This window comes from Dendropsophus ebraccatus, chromosome 10 (assembly GCF_027789765.1).
Source record: "Dendropsophus ebraccatus isolate aDenEbr1 chromosome 10, aDenEbr1.pat, whole genome shotgun sequence".
Taxonomy (NCBI): Eukaryota; Metazoa; Chordata; class Amphibia; order Anura; family Hylidae; genus Dendropsophus; species Dendropsophus ebraccatus.
The window spans coordinates 6,223,148-6,247,744 of record NC_091463.1 but is presented as its reverse complement, the minus strand read 5'-3'; the positions used below and the strand labels follow the sequence as shown (position 1 = coordinate 6,247,744).

General features: G+C 47.8%; 1 protein-coding gene across 1 annotated transcript; it reads right to left on the bottom strand.

The window, feature by feature from the left end:
- Nucleotides 1–9,527: 9,527 nt before the first annotated feature.
- Nucleotides 9,528–22,737, bottom strand: PLPP7 (phospholipid phosphatase 7 (inactive)). Its single transcript, XM_069986227.1, has 2 exons — nt 21,782–22,737; nt 9,528–9,998 (listed from the first exon to the last, which is right to left on the bottom strand). The coding sequence occupies exons 1-2, from the start codon at nt 22,332–22,334 to the stop codon at nt 9,634–9,636; spliced, it is 918 nt and encodes a 305-aa protein (XP_069842328.1). The 5' UTR covers nt 22,335–22,737; the 3' UTR covers nt 9,528–9,633.
- Between the last annotated feature and the right edge of the window lie 1,860 nt (nt 22,738–24,597).

The following is a 24,597-nucleotide window of genomic DNA, read 5'->3' as shown; positions in this document are numbered from 1 at the left end:
GGGGGATGGGGAAACCAAAGTCTTCACTAAGTAAACTAACCAAACCTTTTTTCTCCCCTCTGTGTTGTCTTCAGATCTCTGCTTGCTTGTCAGTGACTAGAAGAGTCTTGGTAATGTAAAGATGGGCATACTTCTGCCACTTAATGGTTTGCTGCCATATATCCAGTCACACCAATCCCCCATGAGGCTGACACATCCTCAGTACTGAAGCTTTCCCTATCCTGAATCCTGATAGTTTGTTACACTCATAGGCGGATTATAATGAGGGTAATCTGGGCAACCGCCCCGGGGCCCTGAGCTCCAGGGGGCCCAGGGAGATTGCCACCATTATAATGCCGCAGTACAGCTCCACCAATAGAAGCTAGGATAGTCAGCTCCACTAACCAGGGGGGACTGAAAATCATGTGACCATCACATGACTGGGCCTCTACCACTAAAATGCAGGCGGGTCATGTGATTGTGAGCAGCCGGTGGTCTCCTGGGCTCATGCTGTTCCTGGTGAGAAGAATGGCAGCTCCTGCATCCCATCCATGGGGGGGCTGCCACCTACAACTACAGGGATACCTATGGGGGAGAAGAGGGGGTAACTACAGGGATACCTATGGGGAAGGAGGGGGGTAACTACAGGGATACCTATGGGGGAGGAGAGGGGGTAACTACAGGGATACCTATGGGGAAGGAGGGGGGTAACTACAGGGATACCTATGGGGGAGGAGAGGGGGTAACTACAGGGATACCTATGGGGGAGGAGAGGGGGTAACTACAGGGATACCTATGGGGAAGGAGAGGGGGTAACTACAGGGATACCTATGGGGAAGGAGAGGGGGTAACTACAGGGATACCTATGGGGAAGGAGAGGGGGTAACTACAGGGATACCTATGGGGAAGGAGAGGGGGTAACTACAGGGATACCTATGGGGGAGGAGGGGGTAACTACAGGGATACCTATGGGAGAGGAGGGGGGGGGGTAACTACAGGGATACCTATGGGGGGAAGGAGGGGGGGGTAACTACAGGGATACCTATGGGGGGAAGGAGGGGGGGGGGTAACTACAGGGACAGTACTGTACAGTAATGGAGATGATGGGAAACACAAGGGAGCGGACAGAGACTGCAGGGAGCAGGAAGGAATGAGCAGGGCAGATGTGGGCACATACATGCAGCGCTCTCTGTCCGGGGAGCGAGGGGTTACAGCCTCATGTAATAACATATTTAAAAATACATTTTGGCCGGACTTGTCCTTTAACTCCTTCCTTGCTGTTGGCATGTAAAGTTCACATTCTCACCTCCCTACGAGGGCTATCTCTTTTCTCTGCAGTGGTGAGATGAGACTATGAGCAAGATGACTTCTTAACCCAGTGAACTCAGCTGCTAGATCCAGGTATATATATATCTGGGTGAGGTATCTGCAGCTGTAACAAGACTACCACTCCTATCATGCTCTAAAAGTGAAAGCATAATGGGAGTGGTAGTCTTGCTATGGCTGCAGATAACTTGGTGGTAGTAGTGCAGGGATGGGGAACCTTTGGCCCTCCAGCTGTTGCAAAACTACAATTCCCATCATGCCTGGATGCTTGGCTGTCCCCCATCCCTCTACTTGTAGATACAGGGATATATATGTAATAAGGTCTGGTATCTGCAGCAAGACTACAACCACCATCATGCTCTGAAAATGAAAGCATGACTGGAGTTGTAGTCTTGCTATAGATAGTCAAAGAATAATGGCACTTAGAGTAGGTCACCATATACATGATATAAGTTTTGTATGATTTTATCTTGGCCACTATTTCCCTACAACCACTGCTTCTAACTAGCCTTCTGCCTGTGTCCCCGATGAGCTTTGTTATGTTCATTAGTTAGAATGGGAGGGGGCTTGTCAGAGGTTGCAGGACTCTGATCGGTCCATACAGGGGCGCTTCCAGCTAGTTTGAGGTGGATTTTAGGTAGTGAGTGGGGGTGCGGTTATCAGGCAGGAGGTCCACAATTTTGGAACCGCCTGGGAAAGCCATTGAAGTGGCGTTGTTTTAAGGTGTAGTACCAATTTCAGCCTCTAGATGGTGTAGTTAGAATAAGAAGTAATAGGGGGAAAAACTTGGATAGAGTGCCACCTACAGGCTGCCTGGGGAAATTCAATTATAGTACTGTATAAAGTTACAGCACAGCTCTACCCAAATCTAACAGCATATAGCAGGGGTAAGGAACCTACCAAGGTTCCCTACCCCTGGTATATAGTATAATATAAGATATGCCTTATATCCCCATATATAAGGCCCATAGAAGGACATATAATATATGTAGTATATGGAAGTATAGTACGGACATCACACTGTATATAGTATATTCCCACCTCCATTCTTTACTCATTGATAGAAGGCTGGGAGGAGCAGTCAGTAACCCTCCGTAATGTTTCCTTCCCCGGGAAAAGGGTCATGTGTGACGTCTGTACCGTAAAGGCATCGACCAAACCGGTATGGCCGCGAACACGGCAACAATAAACATAAGAAATAGCGTCTAGTCTTCTTCAACCTGAACATCAGAGCTGCACAGCCGCTGCTCCTGTGACAACACTCCCTGTCCATTGTGTCCATTGTGTGGGTCCATCCTCATATGACTTGTGGCCCCCAGCTGTTGTAAAACAACAACTCTCAACTTGCCCTGGTCACTCGCAGCATCTACAGCAGTGCTCACCAACCTGCAGCTCTCCAGCTGTTGCAGAACCACAACTCCCATCATGCCATGACAGCCTTTGGCGTCAAGGATCTCATCACTTTGTTCTTGAACGGAAACTGTCAGCAGGAAGGGTTCAGTATAGAATAGAGCTAACACTAGATGGCGCAGTTGCATTCTCTTTAGCCTGGCTGCTAGGAGTTGTAGTTCTGTAGTTGTGGAGCCATGGCTGCCTTTTCCTTCTATATACAGTATGTCATGTGCCTGCACACGACTCTCAGGAGATCGTCTACAAGCAGGGACGGTGCAGGTGCAGGAATGATGCAGGGATTGTGCAGGAGCGGTACAGCGGCAGTGCATGGATAATGCAGGGGTGGTGCAGGGATAATGCAGGGATGTGCAGGGATAATGTATGGGAGGTGCAGGTATAATGCAGGGTGAGGGATGATGCAGGGATAGTGCAGGAGCGGTGCAGAGGCAGTGCAGGGATAATGCAGGGATAATGTATGGGAGGTGCAGGGATAATGCAGGGTCAGGGATGATGCAGGGATTGTGCAGGAGCGGTACAGCGGCAGTGCATGGATAATGCAGGGGTGGTGCAGGGATAATGCAGGGATGTGCAGGGATAATGTATGGGAGGTGCAGGTATAATGCAGGGTCAGGGATGATGCAGGGATTGTGCAGGAGCGGTGCAGAGGCAGTGCATGGATAATGCAGGGATAATGTATGGGAGGTGCAGGTATAATGCAGGGGCAGTGCAGAGATGGTGCAGGGATGGTAAAGGGGCGGTGCAGGGATAATGCAGGAGTAATGCAGATATGGCGCAGGGACAGTACAGAGATGGCGCAGGGACGGTACAAAGATGGTGCAGGGACAGCGCAGGGGCGGTACAGAGATGGTGCCAGGATAGTGCAGAGAGGGTGTAGGGGGGTGCAAGGACAGTGCAGAGATGGTGTAGGGGCGATGCAGGGACGGTGCAGAGATGGTTCAGGGATGGTGTAGGGACGGTGCAGAGATGGTTCAGGGATGGTGTAGGGGCGGTGCAGGGACGGTGCAGAGATGGTTCAGGGATGGTGTAGGGGCGGTGCAGGGATGGTGTAGGGATGGTGTAGGGGCGGTGCAGAGATAGTGCCGGGATGGTGTAGGGGCGGTGCAGGGACGGTGCAGAGATGATGTAGGGGTGGTGCAGGGATGGTGCCGGGACGATGCAGGGATGGTGCTGGGACGGTGCAGGAATGGTACAGGGATGGTGCCGGGACGGTGCAGGGATGACAGGGAAGACATTTAGCTGGTGACACAACCTTCTAATATGGAGGAAAGATGATTATATATAGTGAGTGAGAACTGGGTGAGATCAAGGAGGATTTCCCCCAGCATCTCCACCGCTCCCAGCATAAGGCGAACTGGAGGAGGGAGCGCGGCGTCTGTCCCCAACCATATAAATAGCCCCCGCCGCCATGTCCAGCTGTTAGATAGGAATAGTCCAGGACTTCTCACCCACCCAGGATACATGACACCCGGACTGTAAGGGACCAGAGATGATGGGGGCTGTAGTGATGCCTGCTACACAAGATGTGGAGATACAGGAGCTCAGAAGACAGGGTAGGCTTAGATACACCAGCTCAGCAGACCGGATCACACAGGATAGGCTTAGATACACCAGTTTAGCAGACTGTATCACACAAATAAGGGTTAGATACACCATCTCAGCAGACTATCACACAAGATAGGTTTAGATACATCAGCTCAGCAGACTATATCACACAGGATAGGCTTAGATACATCAGCTCAGCAGACTATATCACACAGGATAGGCTTAGATACACCAGCTCAACAGACTATATCACACAGGATAGGCTTAGATACACTAGCTCCTCAGACACAATGAGATGTGGTCGCTCCTTCCTGGTTCTGTTCTCATAGATAAGACTTTCTGGTTTCTCTGTACAGGAAGAAGCTGCAGATACTGAGACATTTATAGAGGGGAGGGGGGAGATGCAGGTTCTAAGCCCCCACCACATGTGACACGTCTCTTCCCTATGTGTTATGTGCGGTGTATGTCCTCCTCTATATTGATGGGCCTACACCTACATACCCTACACATGGGTGGCAGACCCCATCTCTTCCCTATGTGTTATATGTGGTGTATGGCCTCCTGTATATTGGTGGGCACACACCTACATACCCTACACATGGATGGCAGACCCTGTCTCTTCCCTATGTGTTATGTGCGGTGTATGGCCTCCTCTATATTGGTGGGCACACACCTACATACCCTACCCATGAGTGGCAGACCCCATCTTTTCCCTATGTGTTATATGTGGTGTATGGCCTCCTGTATATTGATGGGCCTACACCTACATACCCTACACATGGGTGGCAGACCCCATCTTTTCCCTATGTGTTATATGTGGTGTATGGCCTCCTGTATATTGATGGGCCTACACCTACATACCCTACACATGAGTGGCAGACCCCATCTTTTCCCTATGTGTTATATGTGGTGTATGGCCTCCTCTATATTGGTGGGCACACACCTACATACCCTACACATGGATGGCAGACTCTGTCTCTTCCCTATGTGTTATGTGCGGTGTATCGCCTCCTCTATATTGGTGGTGGGCACACACCTACATACCTTACACATGGGTGGCAGACCCCGTCTCTTCCCTATGTGTTATGTGCGGTGTATGGTCTCTTCCCTATTGGTGGGCACACACCTACATACCTTACACATGGGTGGCAGACCCCGTCTCTTCCCTATGTGTTATGTGCGGTGTATGTCCTCCTCTATATTGATGGGCCTACACCTACATACCCTACACATGGGTGGCAGACCCCGTCTCTTCCCTGTGTGTTATGTGCAGTGTATGGCCTCCTGTATATTGATGGGCACACACCAACATACCCTACACATGGATGGCAGACTCCGTCTCTTCCCTATGTGTTATGTGCGGTGAATGGTCCCTTCCCTATTGGTGGGCACACACCTACATACCCTACACTTGGATGGCAGACCCTGTCTCTTTCCTATGTGTTATGTGCGGTGTATGACCTCTTGTATATTGGTGGGCACACACCTACATACCCTACACATGGGTGTCAGACCCTGTCTCTTCCCTGTGTGTTATGTGCGGTGTATGGGCTCCTCTATATTGATGGGCCTACACCTACATACCCTACACATGGGTGGCAGACCCCGTCTCTTCCCTATGTGTTATGTGCGGTGTATGGCCTCCTGTATATTGATGGGCACACACCTACATACCCTACACATGGGTGGCAGACCCTGTCTCTTCCCTATGTGTTATGTGCGGTGTATGTCCTCCTCTATATTGATGGGCACACACCTACATACCCTACACATGGATGGCAGACCCTGTCTCTTCCCTATGTGTTATGTGTGGTGTATGTCCTCCTCTATATTGATGGGCCTACACCTACATACCCTACACATGAGTGGCAGACCCCGTCTCTTCCCTATGTGTTATGTGTGGTGTATGGTCTCTTCCCTATTGGTGGGCACACACCTACATACCCTACACATGGGTGGCAGACCCCGTCTCTTCCCTATGTGTTATGTGCGGTGAATGGTCCCTTCCCTATTGGTGGGCACACATCTACATACCCTACACTTGGATGGCAGACCCCGTCTCTTCCCTATGTGTTATGTGCAGTGTATGGCCTCCTGTATATTGGTGGGCACACACCTACATACCCTACACATGAGTGGCAGACCCTGTCTCTTCCCTATGTGTTATGTGCGGTGAATGGTCCCTTCCCTATTGGTGGGCACACACCTACATACCCTACACTTGGATGGCAGACCCCGTCTCTTCCCTATGTGTTATGTATGACCTCCTGTATATTGGTGGGCACACACCTACATACCCTACAGATGGATGGCAGACCCTGTCTCTTTCCTATGTGTTATGTGCAGTGTATGGCCTCCTGTATATTGATGGGCACACACCTACATACCCTACACTTGGATGGCAGACCCCGTATCTTCCCTATGTGTTATGTGCTGTGTATGTTATCTTCTCTATGGATGGGCACACACCTACATACCCTACACATGGGTGGCAGATGGCATAACCTTCTCTCTTACTTGCAGTACCACTTTCTACCATCACTAGTGACAACACTCTTCATAGACTACAATGCAACAGCGCCCCCACCTTCCATCTCATTGGGGTTTTTTAAGCATTTTCATCAGTGAGAAGAGATTGATGTTGTGTTTGTGACCCAGGAAATCAGTCTTATTATCCCTTTAAGGGGCAATCCTCTCTCTTACCAGGAAAATTATATTTTATCATTTAATTATCCAGCAGTGACCAAATAAGCAGCTTGCGGTGGCGTTTGGCGGCGGCTGGGCCATATGTCAGGGCTTACAATCCCACATCTCTGTGTTACTCTAAGCTGCTTAATACTTATATTTTATGTCATCAAACTAAGGGTTAAAGCTGTGACCTCTGCTACAAATTACACCCATCCAGGTCATTTAAAGGACTCAACCACTCACAATCAATGAAACCTCTGCTACTCGCCTGTCTATCTCAGGTATCAGTTGTTTGACATTGTATAGATCTCCGCTTGTTGTCACTGAATGGGAACATTCACCAGTTCTGTATAGGATGAAAACCTCTCAGGCCTAGCGTCTAATAGCTGAGGGTTTGTTACAGTGTGTCACTTTAGGCTGTGGACAACAGGCATGTGTTTATCCAGTGATGTCAGAGTGTGGGCTTCTGATGTCATAATATATATATATATATATATATATATATATAGTCAGATGACTATACACCGCGACCGTCCCAGCTGACAGGGTCTGACATATATGGAGGCCATTTATTTTATTCTGTCTATTCTGTGCTCAATAGGAGAAGAACCACAATCTAATGTCTGCAGTTTAATGGGAATCAGAATATAGCGGCCGCCGGGCGGCAGGACTGACCATCTGTGGAAGACACCATGCCGGTGAGACTCCGGCCTATGTACCCTCTATAGCAGTGCGGATAGATAGAGAGAAGATAGATAGATAGGAGCTAGATAGATAGATAGATAGATAGATAGGAGATAGATAGATAGATAGATAGATAGATAGATAGATAGATAGATAGATAGATAGGAGATAGATAGATAGGAGATAGATAGGAGATAGATAGATAGGAGATAGATAGATAGGAGATAGATAGATAGGAGATAGATAGATAGATAGATAGATAGATAGATAGATAGATAGATAGGAGATAGATAGATAGGAGATAGATAGATAGGAGATAGATAGATAGATAGATAGATAGATAGATAGATAGATAGGAGATAGATAGATAGATAGATAGATAGATAGATAGGAGATAGATAGATAGGAGATAGATAGATAGATAGGAGATAGATAGATATAAATCAGAAGAATACCGCAGCACTTATGGGATAGAATTCAACACAACGTGTTTATTTCCCCAAACCGCAACGTTTCGCTCTCCACACAGAGCTTTTTCAAGCAGTGGTCACCACTGCTTGAAAAAGCTCTCAGTGTGGAGAGCGAAACGTCGCGGTTTGGGGAAATAAACACGTTGTGTTGAATTCTATCCCATGAGTGCTGCAGTATTCTTCTGATTTATATTACCTATACCGGGTGGTCGCTGGTATATACCGCCTGGCACCACATTCATCGCTACACGAGTGCTGCATTCATTCTGAATTTCTTAGATAGATAGATAGATAGATAGATAGATAGATAGATAGATAGATAGGAGATAGATAGATAGATAGATAGATAGATAGATAGGAGATAGATAGATAGATAGATAGATAGATAGATAGATAGGAGATAGATAGGAGATAGATAGATAGATAGATAGATAGATAGATAGATAGATAGATAGATAGGAGATAGATAGGAGATAGATAGATAGATAGATAGAAAGATAGATAGATAGATAGATAGATAGGAGATAGATAGATAGATAGATAGATAGATAGATAGATAGATAGATAGGAGATAGATAGATAGATAGATAGATAGATAGATAGATAGATAGGAGATATATAGATAGATTGATAGATAGATAGATAGATAGATAGATAGATAGATAGGAGATAGATAGATAGATAGATAGATAGATAGATAGATAGGAGATATATAGATAGATAGGAGATAGATAGATAGGAGATAGATAGATAGATAGATAGATAGATAGATAGATAGATAGATAGGAGATAGATAGATAGGAGATAGATAGGAGATAGATAGATAGATAGATAGATAGATAGATAGGAGATAGATAGATAGATAGGAGATAGATAGGAGATAGATAGATAGGAGATAGATAGATAGGAGATAGATAGATAGGAGATAGATAGATAGATAGATAGATAGATAGATAGATAGGAGATATATAGATAGATTGATTGATAGATAGATAGATAGATAGATAGATAGATAGATAGATAGGAGATAGATAGATAGGAGATAGATAGATAGATAGATAGATAGATAGATAGATAGGAGATAGATAGATAGATTGATTGATAGATAGATAGATAGATAGATAGATAGGAGATAGATAGGAGATAGATAGATAGGAGATAGATAGATAGATAGATGATAGATAGATAGATAGATAGATAGATAGATAGATAGATAGATGATAGATAGATAGATAGATAGATAGATAGATAGATAGATAGAAGATATTTTGCACCATCTGATGATGTATTGTAGTCTTGGATGATGGGGGCTTCTGATGGGACGGGTTTAGGGCCCCATACATTGTTTTTCTGGCCTCCCATAACATAGATCCTGTGCGTTGCGATTACATCAGGTCATAAACAACAGAACTGGGTTTCCAGGGATGAATTAAGACAAGCAAGACATTTAATAGTTTCCATTCCAGATCAAAAAATAATAAAGTGAAGTCCCTGAAGTCTGGTGAGAAGTCCTGTGTCCGTGCGGAGGCGTTCACCATAGCGAGGATAACATCTGACACGTGCTCGACGAGAGCCAAAGTATCTCCACAAAGTTAAACTGCAAGTAGCCAATAATAAATCCTCCCATGACATCACTGATATGGTGTCGGCCAATCATAATGCGGGACAGTCCAACACTAAAAGCCCACAGGACCAATAGCACCCGCAGAGGGATGGCAAGTACTAGATGGCTGAGAAAGAATTTAGTCACCATAGTGGCTCGACTGGCATGTCCTGCTGGGAAGGCGTAGACATCGAGAACAAGGTAATCCAAGATACTAGGTGTCACTTCATATGGGCCACGTCGCTTCATCAGCTTCTGTAGTCCAGCCACGGTGAGGATGTCCAGAAAGAGCGCTGCCAGAGAAGAAAGGAGAATGTGCTGAAACATGTCCTCCATGTATCCACCCGATAAGAAGGATTGTCTGTAAATCATTCAGCCATTGGACAGGAATATAACTACCATAATGTGGTACAAGGTAGAAGCAAGTTGGCTGGCACTACAACTATCCACAATATGTGAGCAATTCGGTGGACGGTAAGCTGAAGTCTGGATGAGATGTACGGCTAGTGGAGGTGCTCAACTCCAAAGAATACAGTCCAACATGGAGAAGGTAGAACAATAGAGGCGGTCACTCACCACAGAAGATGCCGAAAAGTCCTCACATGACCTATAAACACACCTCCACCTGTGTTACGCACGCCAGACCTGACGAAGCGCGCATAGCGTGAAAACGTTTGTCTGATTGTACCCGCTCCTCCACCTTCCCCCTTCCCTGCTATGTTCATAGCCGGATGAATAAAGGACTTTTCGGCATTCTGTGGTGAGTGACCGCCTCTATTGTTCTACCTTCTCCATAACTACCATAATACTGCTCCTATATACAGGAATATAACTACTATAATACTGCTCCTATATACAGGAATATAACTACCATAATACCGCTCCTATATACAGGAATATAACTACCATAATACTGCTCCTATATACAGGAATATAACTACTATAATACTGCTCCTATATACAGGAATATAACTACTATAATACTGCTCCTATATACAGGAATATTACTACTATAATACTGCTCCTATATACAGGAATATAACTACTATAATACTGCTCCTATATACAGGGATATAACTACTATAATACTGCTCCCTATATACAGGAATATAACTACTATAATACTGCTCCTATATACAGGAATATAACTACTATAATACTGCTCCTATATACAAGAATATAACTACTATAATACTGCTCCTATATACAAGAATATAACTACTATAATACTGCCTCCTATATACAGGAATATAACTACTATAATACTGCTCCTATATACAAGAATATAACTACTATAATACTGCTCCTATATACAAGAATATAACTACTATAATACTGCTCTTATATACAGGAATATAACTACTATAATACTGCTCCTATATACAAGAATATAACTGCTATAATACTGCTCCTATATACAAGAATATACCTACTATAATACTGCTCCCTATATACAGGAATATAACTACTATAATACTGCTCCTATATACAAGAATATACTACTATAATACTGCTCCCTATATACAGGAATATAACTACTATAATACTGCTCACTATATACAGGAATATAACTACTATAATACTGCTCCCTATATACAGGAATATAACTACTATAATACTGCTCCTATATACAGGAATATAACTACTATAATACTGCTCCTATATACAGGAATATAACTACTATAATACTGCTCCTATATACAAGAATATACTACTATAATACTGCTCCCTATATACAGGAATATAACTACTATAATACTGCTCCCTATATACAAGAATATAACTACTATAATACTGCTCCTATATACAGGAATATAACTACTATAATACTGCTCCTATATACAGGAATATAACTACTATAATACTGCCCCCTATATACAGGAATATAACTACTATAATACTGATCCTATATACAAGGATATAACTACTATAATGCTGCTACTATATACAGGAATATAACCCACAACCGGGACAACTGAGGAGGAAACACACAGCCGGGACAACTAAGGAGGGAAAACACAGCCGGGACAACTAAGGAGGAGACACACAGCCGGGACAACTAAGGAGGAAACACCCAGCCGGGACAACTAAGGAGGAGACCCCCAGCCGGGACAACTAAGGAGGAAACACACAACTGGGACAACTAAGGAGGAAACACACAACTGGGACAACTAAGGAGAACACCCACAGCCAGGACAACTAAGGAGGAAACCCCCAGCCGGGACAACTAAGGAGGAGACCCCCAGCCGGGACAACTAAGGAGGAGACCCCCAGCCGGGACAACTAAGGAGGAAACACAAAGCCGGGACAACTAAGGAGGAAACACACAGCTGGGACAACTAAGGAGGAAACACAAAGCCGGGACAACTAAGTAGGAGACACACAGCCGGGACAACTAAGGAAGAAACCCACAGCCGGGACAACTAAGGAGGAAACCCACAGCCGGGACAACTAAGGAGGAAACACACAGCCTGGACAACTAAGGAGGAAACCCACAGCCTTGACAACTAAGGAGGAAACCCACAGCCTGGACAACTAAGGAGGAGACCCACAGCCGGGACAACTAAGGAGGAAACCCCCAGCCGGGACAACTAAGGAGGAAACACACAGCCGGGACAACTAAGGAGGAAACACACAGCCGGGACAACTAAGGAGGAAACCCCCAGCTGGGACAACTAAGGAGGAAACCCCCAGCCGGGACAACTAAGGAGGAGACACACAGCCGGGACAACTAAGTAGGAGACACACAGCCGGGACAACTAAGGAGAAAACACACAGCTGGGACAACTAAGGAGTAGACACACAGCCGGGACAACTAAGGAGTAGACACACAGCAGGGACAACTAAGGAGGAAACACACAGCCGGGACAACTAAGGAGGAAACACACAGCCGGGACAACTAAGTAGGAGACACACAGCCGGGACAACTAAGGAGAAAACACACAGCTGGGACAACTAAGGAGTAGACACACAGCCGGGACAACTAAGGAGTAGACACACAGCAGGGACAACTAAGGAGGAAACACACAGCCAGGACAACTAAGGAGGAAACCCCCAGCCGGGACAACTAAGGAGGAAACACACAGCCGGGACAACTAAGGAGGAGACACACAGCCGGGACAACTAAGGAGGAAACACACAGCCGGGACAACTAAGGAGGAAACCCACAGCCGGGACAACTAAGGAGGAGACACACAGCCGGGACAACTAAGGAGGAAACACACAGCCGGGACAACTAAGGAGGAAACCCACAGCCGGGACAACTAAGGAGGAAACACACAGCCGGGACAACTAAGGAGGAAACACACAGCTGGGACAACTCGGGAGGAAACTCACAGCTGGGACAACTAAGGAGGAAACACACAGCCGGGACAACTAAGTAGGAGACACACAGCCGGGACAACTAAGGAGAACACCTACAGCCGGGACAACTAAGGAGTAGACACACAGCCGGGACAACTAAGGAGGAAACACACAGCCGGGACAACTAAGGAGGAAACACACAGCCGGGACAACTAAGGAGGAAACCCACAGCCGGGACCAGAACTATTACCCCCTTCTCCATTCTGTGTAGGTGATTAGCAGTGAATCAGATACTGTGAGTGTATATATATTTATATACAATATATATACACTGGCCCCAGCTATAACCCCGGTCTCGGTCACTCCGTACTCCCACCGCCTTGCGCTCTTATGATTCAGCATCAGACCATTTTGAGGTGTCAGCACTTTGGTCGGTGACAACCCCCAGAATAGCTGCACGTGGTGCAGTCAGTCACTGATCACCTAATCCGGTGCTGATGTTCTGTGACCCAAATAACCAGGATCAGGGGGGTTGTTGGGGAGAATGGGCCGTCACCAGGCCCTGTGCAGTGAGTGTGAGCGCTGCTGGATGTGGTGGTGTAAACACTGAGGACGGCTCTGCTCACTGTCACACTCGGGGATCTCACGGCCTCGGGACGGAATGTTCTAGAATACAAGAGCTTAACAGGACTGCAGAAAAAGGGGGGACGCTGCGGGGAACCACACTATGCCGGTGTATAGGATGGAGTATGGTCCACCTCTCACCTAGGGGGACCTAACACTATAACAGCGGGGACCTATGTCAGGTGCGCATTTCATCCATTGTGTTTCAGATCCTCATTATGTACAGGATCTCTGCTTGCTGTCAGTGAATGAGTTCAATTGTTTGTTTTGGTATCCAGCAGGTCCTGCAGTGTCACATGATCAGGATGGGTTCTTAGAGGGTGTGACAGTAAGCAGAGATGCGGAGGACTGTGAAGAATGAAGACAAAGCTTGTTAGAAAGGTGGACGAGCTCTGCGGAGGATAAGCAGCCGTCCCCTAATATATACATAACATATAGGATCCCATACGTTATATGGCATTGTTATGTAAACACAATGGCAATGTTATGTAAATACTGCACTGTTATGTAGCTACTGAATGACGTTGTCATGTGGGCACTGTATGGAACTGTCATCTGGGGACAGCAAGGTACAGCACTATTATATAGTCACTATATGGCATTGTTATGTGGGCACTATATGGCATTGTTATGTGGACACTATATGGCATTGTTATGTGGGTGCTATATGGCATTGTTATGTGCATGCTATGTGGCATTGTTATGTGGGCACTATATGGCATTGTTATGTGGGCACTATATGGCATTAATATGTGGGCACTATATGGCATTGTTATGTGGGTGCTATGTGGCATTGTTATGTGGGCACTATATGGCATTAATATGTGGATGCTATGTGGCATTGTTATGTGGGGACTTTATTGCATTGTTATGTGGGTGCTATATGGCATTGTTATGTGGGGACTTTATTGCATTGTTATGTGGGTACTATGTGGCATTGTTATGTGGGCACTATATGGCATTGTTATGTGCATGCTATGTGGCATTGTTATGTGCATGCTATGTGGCATTGTTATGTGCATGCTATGTGGCATTGTTATGTGGGCACTATATGGCATTGTTATGTGGGCACTATATGGCATTGTTATGTGCATGCTATGTGGCATTGTTATGTGGGCACTATATGGCATTGTTATGCGGGCACTATATGGCAATGTTATGTGGACACTATATGGCATTGTTATGTGGGCACTATATGGCATTGTTATGTGGGCACTATATGGCATTGTTATGCGGGCACTATATGGCATTGTTATGTGGGCACTATATGGCATTGTTATGTGCATGCTATGTGGCATTGTTATGTGAGCACTATATGGCATTGTTATGTAGGTGCTATGAGTACTGTTATGTAGACAGTATATGGCACTGTTATCTAGGCACTGTATGGCATTATGTAGGTTACTATATGGTATTATTATGTGTGCACTATATGAAATTTTTATATGGGCACTACCCTGTTTCCCCGGAAATAAGACATAGTGAAGGATTTACAAGATTACTGGATAACTTAAAATAAGACATCCCCCAGACGTAAGGGCACTATATAAATATCTCATTGTTATGTGGACACTATATGGCATTGTTATATGGCATTGTTATCTGAACACAGTTTAGTACTATATATATATATATATATATATATATATATATATATATATATATATATATATATATAGTTTTGGTCTGTTCAGAGTCTGCATCTTGGCCCGGAGGTTTTGCCCATAGTGCAGACCCCCATATCCGGATCAAGTAGCAGCGATGGATGTGATGTCCCTGAGGCTTGAGTGGACTTAAAGGGGCAGCAGCAGATTTGGAGTCCAGTGTTGTGGTCAGATCACTTCTCACACCTCACTTCTCACTTCTCACACCTCACACCTCACATCTCACACCTTATACCTCACATCTCACACCTTATACCTCACATCTTAGACCTCACTTCTCACATCTCACACCTCACATCTTATACCTCACATCTCACACCTCACACCTCATATCTTATACCTCACATCTCACACCTCACACCTTATACCTCACATCACACACCTTATACCTCACATCTCACACCTTATACCTCACATCTTATACCTCACATCTCACACCTCACACCTCATATCTTATACCTCACATCTCACACCTCACACCTTATACCTCACATCACACACCTTATACCTCACATCTCACACCTTATACCTCACATCTTAGACCTCACATCTCACACCTCACACCTCATATCTTATACCTCACATCTCACACCTCACACCTTATACCTCACATCACACACCTTATACCTCACATCTCACACCTTATACCTCACATCTTAGACCTCACATCTCACACCTCACACCTCATATCTTATACCTCACATCTCACACCTCACACCTTATACCTCACATCTCACACCTCACATCTCACACCTCACTTCTCACACCTTACATCTCACACCTCACTTCTCAAATCTCACACCTCACTTCTCACACCTCACACATCACTTCTCACATCTCACACCTCACTTCTCACACCTCACTTCTCACACCTCACATCACTTCTCAAATCTCACACCTCACTTCTCACACCTCACACATCACTTCTCACATCTCACACCTCACTTCTCACACATCACTTCTCACACCTCACTTCTCACACCTCACACATCACTTCTCACATCTCACACCTCACACCTCACACATCACTTCTCACATCTCACACATCACTTCTCACATCTCACACCTCACACATCACTTCTCACATCTCACACCTCACACATCACTTCTCACATCTCACACCTCACACATCACTTCTCACATCTCACACCTCACTTCTCACACCTCACTTCTCACACCTCACATCTCACACCTCACTTCTCACACCTCACTTCTCACACCTCACTTCTCACACCTCACTTCTCACATCTCACACATCACTTCTCACATCTCACACCTCACATCTCACACCTCACTTCTCACACCTCACATTTCACACCTCACTTCTCACACCTCACATCTCACACCTCACTTCTCACACCTCACATCTCACACCTCACACATCACTTCTCACATCTCACACCTCACTTCTCACACCTCACACATCACTTCTCACATCTCACACCTCACACATCACTTCTCACACCTCACACATCACTTCTCACATCTCACACCTCACACATCACTTCTCACATCTCACACCTCACTTCTCACACCTCACTTCTCACACCTCACTTCTCACACCTCACCTCACACATCTCACACCTCACATCTCACACCTCACTTCTCACATCTCACACCTCACTTCTCACACCTCACATCTCACATCTCACACCTCACATCTCACACCTCACATCTCACACCTCACTTCTCACATCTCACACCTCACTTCTCACACCTCACATTTCACACCTCACATCTCACACCTCACTTCTCACATCTCACACCTCACACATCACTTCTCACTTCTCACACCTCACTTCTCACACCTCACACATCACTTCTCACTTCTCACACCTCACTTCTCACACCTCACACATCACTTCTCACTTCTCACACCTCACTTCTCACACCTCACTTCTCACACCTCACACATCACTTCTCACACCTCACTTCTCACACCTCACTTCTCACACCTCACTTCTCACACCTCACACCTCACACATCACTTCTCACATCTCACTTCTCACACCTCACTTCTCACACCTCACATCTCACACCTCACTTCTCACACTTCACACCTTACTTCTCACACTTCACACCTTCTCACACTTCTCACACTTCACACCTCACTTCTCACACTTCACACCTCACATCTCACACCTCACACATCACTTCTCACATCTCACACCTCACACATCACTTCTCACATCTCACACCTCACACATCACTTCTCACATCTCACACCTCACTTCTCACACCTCACTTCTCACACCTCACATCTCACACCTCACTTCTCACACCTCACTTCTCACACCTCACACCTCACTTCTCACACCTCACTTCTCACATCTCACACATCACTTCTCACATCTCACACCTCACATCTCACACCTCACTTCTCACACCTCACATTTCACACCTCACTTCTCACACCTCACATCTCACACCTCACTTCTCACACCTCACATCTCACACCTCACACATCACTTCTCACATCTCACATCTCACACCTCACTTCTCACACCTCACTTCTCACATCTCACACCTCACACATCACTTCTCACACCTCACACATCACTTCTCACATCTCACACCTCACTTCTCACACCTCACTTCTCACACCTCACTTCTCACACCTCACACATCACTTCTCACATCTCACTTCTCACACCTCACTTCTCACACCTCACACCTCACACATCACTTCTCACATCTCACTTCTCACACCTCACTTCTCACACCTCACATCTCACACCTCACTTCTCACACTTCACACCTTACTTCTCACACTTCACACCTTCTCACACTTCTCACACTTCACACCTCACTTCTCACACTTCACACTTCACACCTCACTTCTCACACTTCACACCTCACTTCTCACACTTCACACCTTACTTCTCACACTTCACACCTTACTTCTCACACCTCATATCTCACACCTTATACCTCACACCTTATACCTCACATCTCACACCTCACTTCTCACACCTTACTTCTCACACTTCTCACCTTACTTCTCACACTTCACACCTTACTTCTCACACCTCACATCTCTGCTTCAGGATTTTTGTCATTTTTCATCTTCATTCTTGTTATTATTTAAATAAACATTTTTGGTCGCCCTTGGATACAGACAGTAGCTTAGCTCCACCCCTTTAGCAGACATGTGACCTGCCACCCCACAATGCACTGCTCTTCATGGTTGTCACCTAGGAGCGATCCAATCTCTGGGTGATGTAATGGCAGCCATATTGGTTGTCACGCTGCTTCCCAGGAATCACACATAACTGAATGTGAGAGAAGATGACGTCCCCAGGACTGAGGGGTTATCCATCATTTATGCTTTCCTCCCCTGTCCTCAGGTCATGTGTGGTGCTACAGCTCCATTCACTTCAATGGAACTCCAGACACAAATAGAATACCAGACACAAACTGAGAACCGGCCATGTCTTATGTAATGTTGAAGAAACCTCTTAAAGGGAAAATGTTCTAGTTATCTATCTCCAGGATATGCTGCAGGTGGCACCGGATCAGGGGTCCCCCACCCCCTGACCCATCAGGGAAAGAATGGAGAAGTGGGGTCTTGTTTACTAACTAACTTACATAATAAATAGTTCTGCAACTTTCTAATCGAGTTTCTATTCCTGTCACTTGCTTGCTGTCACTGAATACCAAAAAATTCTGCCCAGTCTGACACAGTGCTCTCTGCTGCCACCTCTGTCCATGTTAGGAACTGTGCAGAGCAGCAGCAAATCCCCATAGGAAACCTCTCCTGCGCTAAACAGTTCCTGACATGGACAGAGGTGGCAGCAGAGAGCACTGTGTCAGACTGGAGAGAATACTCCACTTCCTGCAGGACATACAGCAGCTGGTAAGTACTGTAAGACTGGAGAGAATACACCACTTCCTGCAAGACATACAGCAGCTGATAAGTACTGGGAGACTGGAGATTATTAAATAGAAGTAAATTACAAGTCTATATACTTTTCCGACACCAGCTGATTTGAAAAACACACACAAAAAAAAAACATTTAGCTGGAGTTCCCCTTTAAGCTTTTTGTGGATTGTTTAGACCAATGCTTCTCAAACTTTTTCTACTGAAGCCTCACCCAACAGACCAAGACAATGCCAGGGCCTCACCAGACTGACCAAGAGGATGCCTGGGCCTCACCAGACTGACCAAGAGGATGCCAGGGCCTCACCAGACTGACCAAGAGGATGCCAGGGCCTCACCAGACTGACCAAGAGGATGCCAGGGCCTCACCAGACTGACCAAGAGGATGCCTGGGCCTCACCAGACTGACCAAGAGGATGCCAGGGCCTCACCAGACTGACCAAGAGGATGCCGGGGCCTCACCAGACTGACCAAGAGGATGCCAGGGCCTCACCAGACTGACCAAGAGGATGCCAGGGCCTCACCAGACTGACCAAGAGGATGCCAGGGCCTCACCAGACTGACCAAGAGGATGCCTGGGCCTCACCAGACTGACCAAGAGGATGCCTGGGCCTCACCAGACTGACCAAGAGGATGCCTGGGCCTCACCAGACTGACCAAGAGGATGCCTGGGCCTCACCAGACTGACCAAGAGGGTGCCTGGGCCTCACCAGACTGACCAAGAGGATGCCTGGGCCTCACCAGACTGACCAAGAGGATGCCAGGGCCTCACCAGACTGACCAAGAGGATGCCTGGGCCTCACCAGACTGACCAAGAGGGTGCCTGGGCCTCACCAGACTGACCAAGAGGATGCCAGGGCCTCACCAGACTGACCAAGAGGATGCCTGGGCCTCACCAGACTGACCAAGAGGATGCCAGGGCCTTACCAGACTGACCAAGAGGCTGCCGGGGCCTCACCAGACTGACCAAGAGGGTGCCTGGGCCTCACCAGACTGACCAAGAGGGTGCCTGGGCCTCACCAGACTGACCAAGAGGGTGCCTGGGCCTCACCAGACTGACCAAGAGGATGCCGGGGTCTCACCAGACTGACCAAGAGGATGCCAGGGCCTCACCAGACTGACCAAGAGGCTGCCGGGGCCTCACCAGACTGACCAAGAGGATGCCTGGGCCTCACCAGACTGACCAAGAGGATGCCAGGGCCTCACCAGACTGACCAAGAGGATGCCTGGGCCTCACCAGACTGACCAAGAGGGTGCCTGGGCCTCACCAGACTGACCAAGAGGATGCCAGGGCCTCACCAGACTGACCAAGAGGATGCCTGGGCCTCACCAGACTGACCAAGAGGATGCCTGGGCCTCACCAGACTGACCAAGAGGATGCCAGGGCCTCACCAGACTGACCAAGAGGATGCCTGGGCCTCACCAGACTGACCAAGAGGATGCCTGGGCCTCACCAGACTGACCAAGAGGATGCCAGGGCCTCACCAGACTGACCAAGAGGATGCCAGGGCCTCACCAGACTGACCAAGAGGATGCCAGGGCCTCACCAGACTGACCAAGAGGGTGCCGGGGCCTCACCAGACTGACCAGGAGGATGCCCGGGCCTCACCAGACTGACCAAGAGGATGCCAGGGCCTCACCAGACTGACCAAGAGGATGCCTGGGCCTCACCAGACTGACCAAGAGGATGCCTGGGCCTCACCAGACTGACCAAGAGGATGCCAGGGCCTCACCAGACTGACCAAGAGGGTGCCGGGGCCTCACCAGACTGACCAGGAGGATGCCCGGGCCTCACCAGACTGACCAAGAGGATGCCAGGGCCTCACCAGACTGACCAAGAGGATGCCTGGGCCTCACCAGACTGACCAAGAGGATGCCTGGGCCTCACCAGACTGACCAAGAGGGTGCCTGGGCCTCACCAGACTGACCAAGAGGGTGCCTGGGCCTCACCAGACTGACCAAGAGGGTGCCGGGGCCTCACCAGACTGACCAAGAGGATGCCAGGGCCTCACCAGACTGACCAAGAGGCTGCCTGGGCCTCACCATCTGCGGTGAGGTCCATTTACAAGCTGAAGATAATGCTAGGGCCGCCTTTCACCTGTCTCCCAAGCTCTAGATACTGATAAATTAAGTACAAAATAAATTAATAATGTTGTTAAAATAGAGATTTCTGCAAAAAGCAAATGGACTGTGCAGATCATAGTTACTGTGTTAAACCTAGCTCCCCAGCTGGGCCTCACCAACAACTAGGGGGCGCCTCACTGGTGAGGCCCGGCTCACAGTTTGAGAAGCACTGGTTTAGACCAATGACCAATCTGTGCCTCTTCAGTGATTGCAAAACTGCAACTCCCAGCCTTCGTGTGTCAGGGCATGCTGGGAATTGTAGTTTTGCAACCACTGAAGAATATTGTAACAAACTCCAATGGATAACTGAAAGGATCCTCATTCACTGACAGCAAGCAGAGATCGGGAAAAGTTGTGGAATTACGACACTAAGTATTAGCAAGTTGCAAAACCTTCCATTAGGCAACAATGTCACCTTATAGCAGAGTTACGTGAAGCCTCCCGAGGGGGGTGGCGGTGGTCGGTGGAGGCCACGTCTTACCCAGCAGCAGGTTCACCAGGACTTCCTGACCGGCCAGCGTGTTGCTGTTCCACAGGCAGATCATGGTTCCCAGGATCCAGAGGAAGCCATGGCTGGTTATTCCGATGAGGGTGACCATGGAGCGGGCGCTGCCCCAGGAGGAGGTGGTGTGGGCGCAGACGCCGAGGCTCTTGGACATGGCTATATCGATGGCCATGAGCGAGTTCCAGGCGATGCCTTTGAAGGATGGGTTGAGCTGCATGCAGTCCTCCTCGGGCAGCTGCTGGCTTTGCCTCCTCTCACGGGCGGCCTCGCTGGAGTTACCATATTGCCCGCTCTGCTTCCTGTTAAAGTTTCGGCTGTCTTGGGGTGAAGGCTGCGGCTGGTTCAGGGACATGAATTCCGGTCGGGCCAGCACATTGTTCCGATCCCGGGCTCTGATCCGCTTCTGGGGGGCTGGCATCTTCACACAACCCCCGACGCAGTGGGCACAGGTTTCTTGCAGAGCCTTGTTGTGTGTGTCCAGCCGGGGGGCAGCCTGGGTGGGGGGTGGTCTGGCTGTGCCTTGCCACATGTCCCGAGTTATATTTAGTAAAGGCGGAGGACCCTGTGTGTTTATCCATTGTCCACCTATCACAGCGCCCTGCCATCGAGCCGTCCAATCGGGGGGCACATCCACTTGGAACGTAACCTGAGGCCTGACATGGATATTTAAACCTTGGGGCTCAGAGGATTCTGGGATTTGTAGTCACGGGTGGTGCCAGCTCTGACGTCTTGATGAAGTGAAGCAGGTGCCCGGCTCTCAGCAGCGCTGTAAATACCTCAGGGTGGGGGTCATGTTAGTTCAGGGCTTCATCTGCCTCTTGTTTCTGAGAAAGCCGGATGACAACCAATATGGCTGCCACTATATCTCTCTAAGGGGATGTTACTCAGCTTTCCCTGGCTCCTGAAAGGCAAGTCTGCTTAGTGATCCTCTTCTGCTGTGTAACTAGAGCAGCTCTGGATCCTGACTGTACTGAAGTCCATAACCAGGGGACATGGAAAGATTGCTGACAACCTGGGATAAATAGTGACAGCCATATTGGTTGATACCCGCCATTCCTGAAGGTAAGAAACTACTGAATAGCAGAGAGGCCGCTCTTATGAGGTTGGGTCTGGGGTTGTCCTTTGAGCCCGCTGTTTGCAATTGATCCATTCCTTAGGATCAGGGGTGAGAATAGACCCGGCGGTGCCAGATCCCACTCTGAGGGTGGTAGCATATTCCAATGATGTCACCATATTGTCTCCTCATAAGGGCAGAGCAATGTGTGATGTCAGAGGTGGAGCGCTACTCAGAGGCATCCAGGGTCAAGATCAACCAGGATCAGTCAGAGAGTCTGCAGGAGAGTGAGGAGTTTGCAGGAGTCAGCTCCATTCATTCTCTATGGAGTCACCAGAGAGTGCCGAGTACAGCACTCGATTCTTTCCATTGGCTCCATAGGGAATGAGTAAAGCTGTGGGTCACGTGCAGACCCACGACTCCATTTATAACAAAGAAGTTGGGGCGCCGATCTAGAGATTTCCAGACCCCCACAATCTCACACTTGTCCCCTCTCCTGTGGATATGGACGCCCCCTATCACCCCTCTATGTGTATAAGACTCCCCTATCACCCCTCTATGTCTATAAGACGCCCCCTATCACCCCTCTATGTGTATAAGACTCCCCTATCACCCCTGTATGTCTATAAGACGCCCCTATCACCCTCTTTGTCTATAAGACGCCCCTATCACCCTCTTTGTCTATAAGACGCCCCTATCACCCTCTTTGTCTATAAGACGCCCCTATCACCCTCTTTGTCTATAAGACGCCCCTATCACCCTCTTTGTCTATAAGACGCCCCCCTATCCCTCCTCTATGTGTATAAGACGCCCCCTATCACCCCTCTGTGTATAACACTCCCCTATCACCCCTCTATGTCTATAAGACGCCCCCTATCACCCCTCTGTCTATAAGACGCCCCCTATCACCCCTCTATGTCTATAAGACGCCCCTATCGCGCCTCTGTGTCTATAAGACGCCCCCTATTACCCTCCATGTCTATAAGACGCCCCCTATCACCCTCTTTGTCTATAAGACGCCCCCTATCACCCCTCTATGTCTATAAGACGCCCCCTATCACCCCTCTATGTCTATAAGATGCCCCCTATCACCCCTCTATGTCTATAAGACGCCCCTATCGCGCCTCTGTGTCTATAAGACGCCCCCTATTACCCTCCATGTCTATAAGACGCCCCCTATCACCCTCTTTGTCTATAAGACGCCCCCTATCACCCCTCTATGTCTATAAGACGCCCCCTATCACCCCTCTATGTCTATAAGACGCCCCCTATCACCCCTCTATGTCTATAAGACGCCCCTATCGCGCCTCTGTGTCTATAAGACGCCCCCTATTACCCTCCATGTCTATAAGACGCCCCCTATCACCCTCTTTGTCTATAAGACCCCCCCCAACCCTCCTCTATGTGTATAAGACGCCCCCTATCACCCCTCTATGTCTATAAGACGCCTCTATCACCCTCTTTGTCTATAAGACGCCCCCTATCACCCCTCTATGTCTATAAGACTCCCCCTATCACCCCTCTGTCTATAAGACGCCCCTATCGCCCCTCTATGTCTATAAGACGCCCCCTATCACCCCTCTATGTCTATAAGACGCCCCCTATCACCCCTCTATGTCTATAAGACGCCCCCTATCGCCCCTCTATGTCTATAAGACGCCCCTATCGCCCCTCTCTGTCTATAAGACGCCCCCTATCACCCCTCTGTCTATAAGACGCCCCTATCGCCCCTCTATGT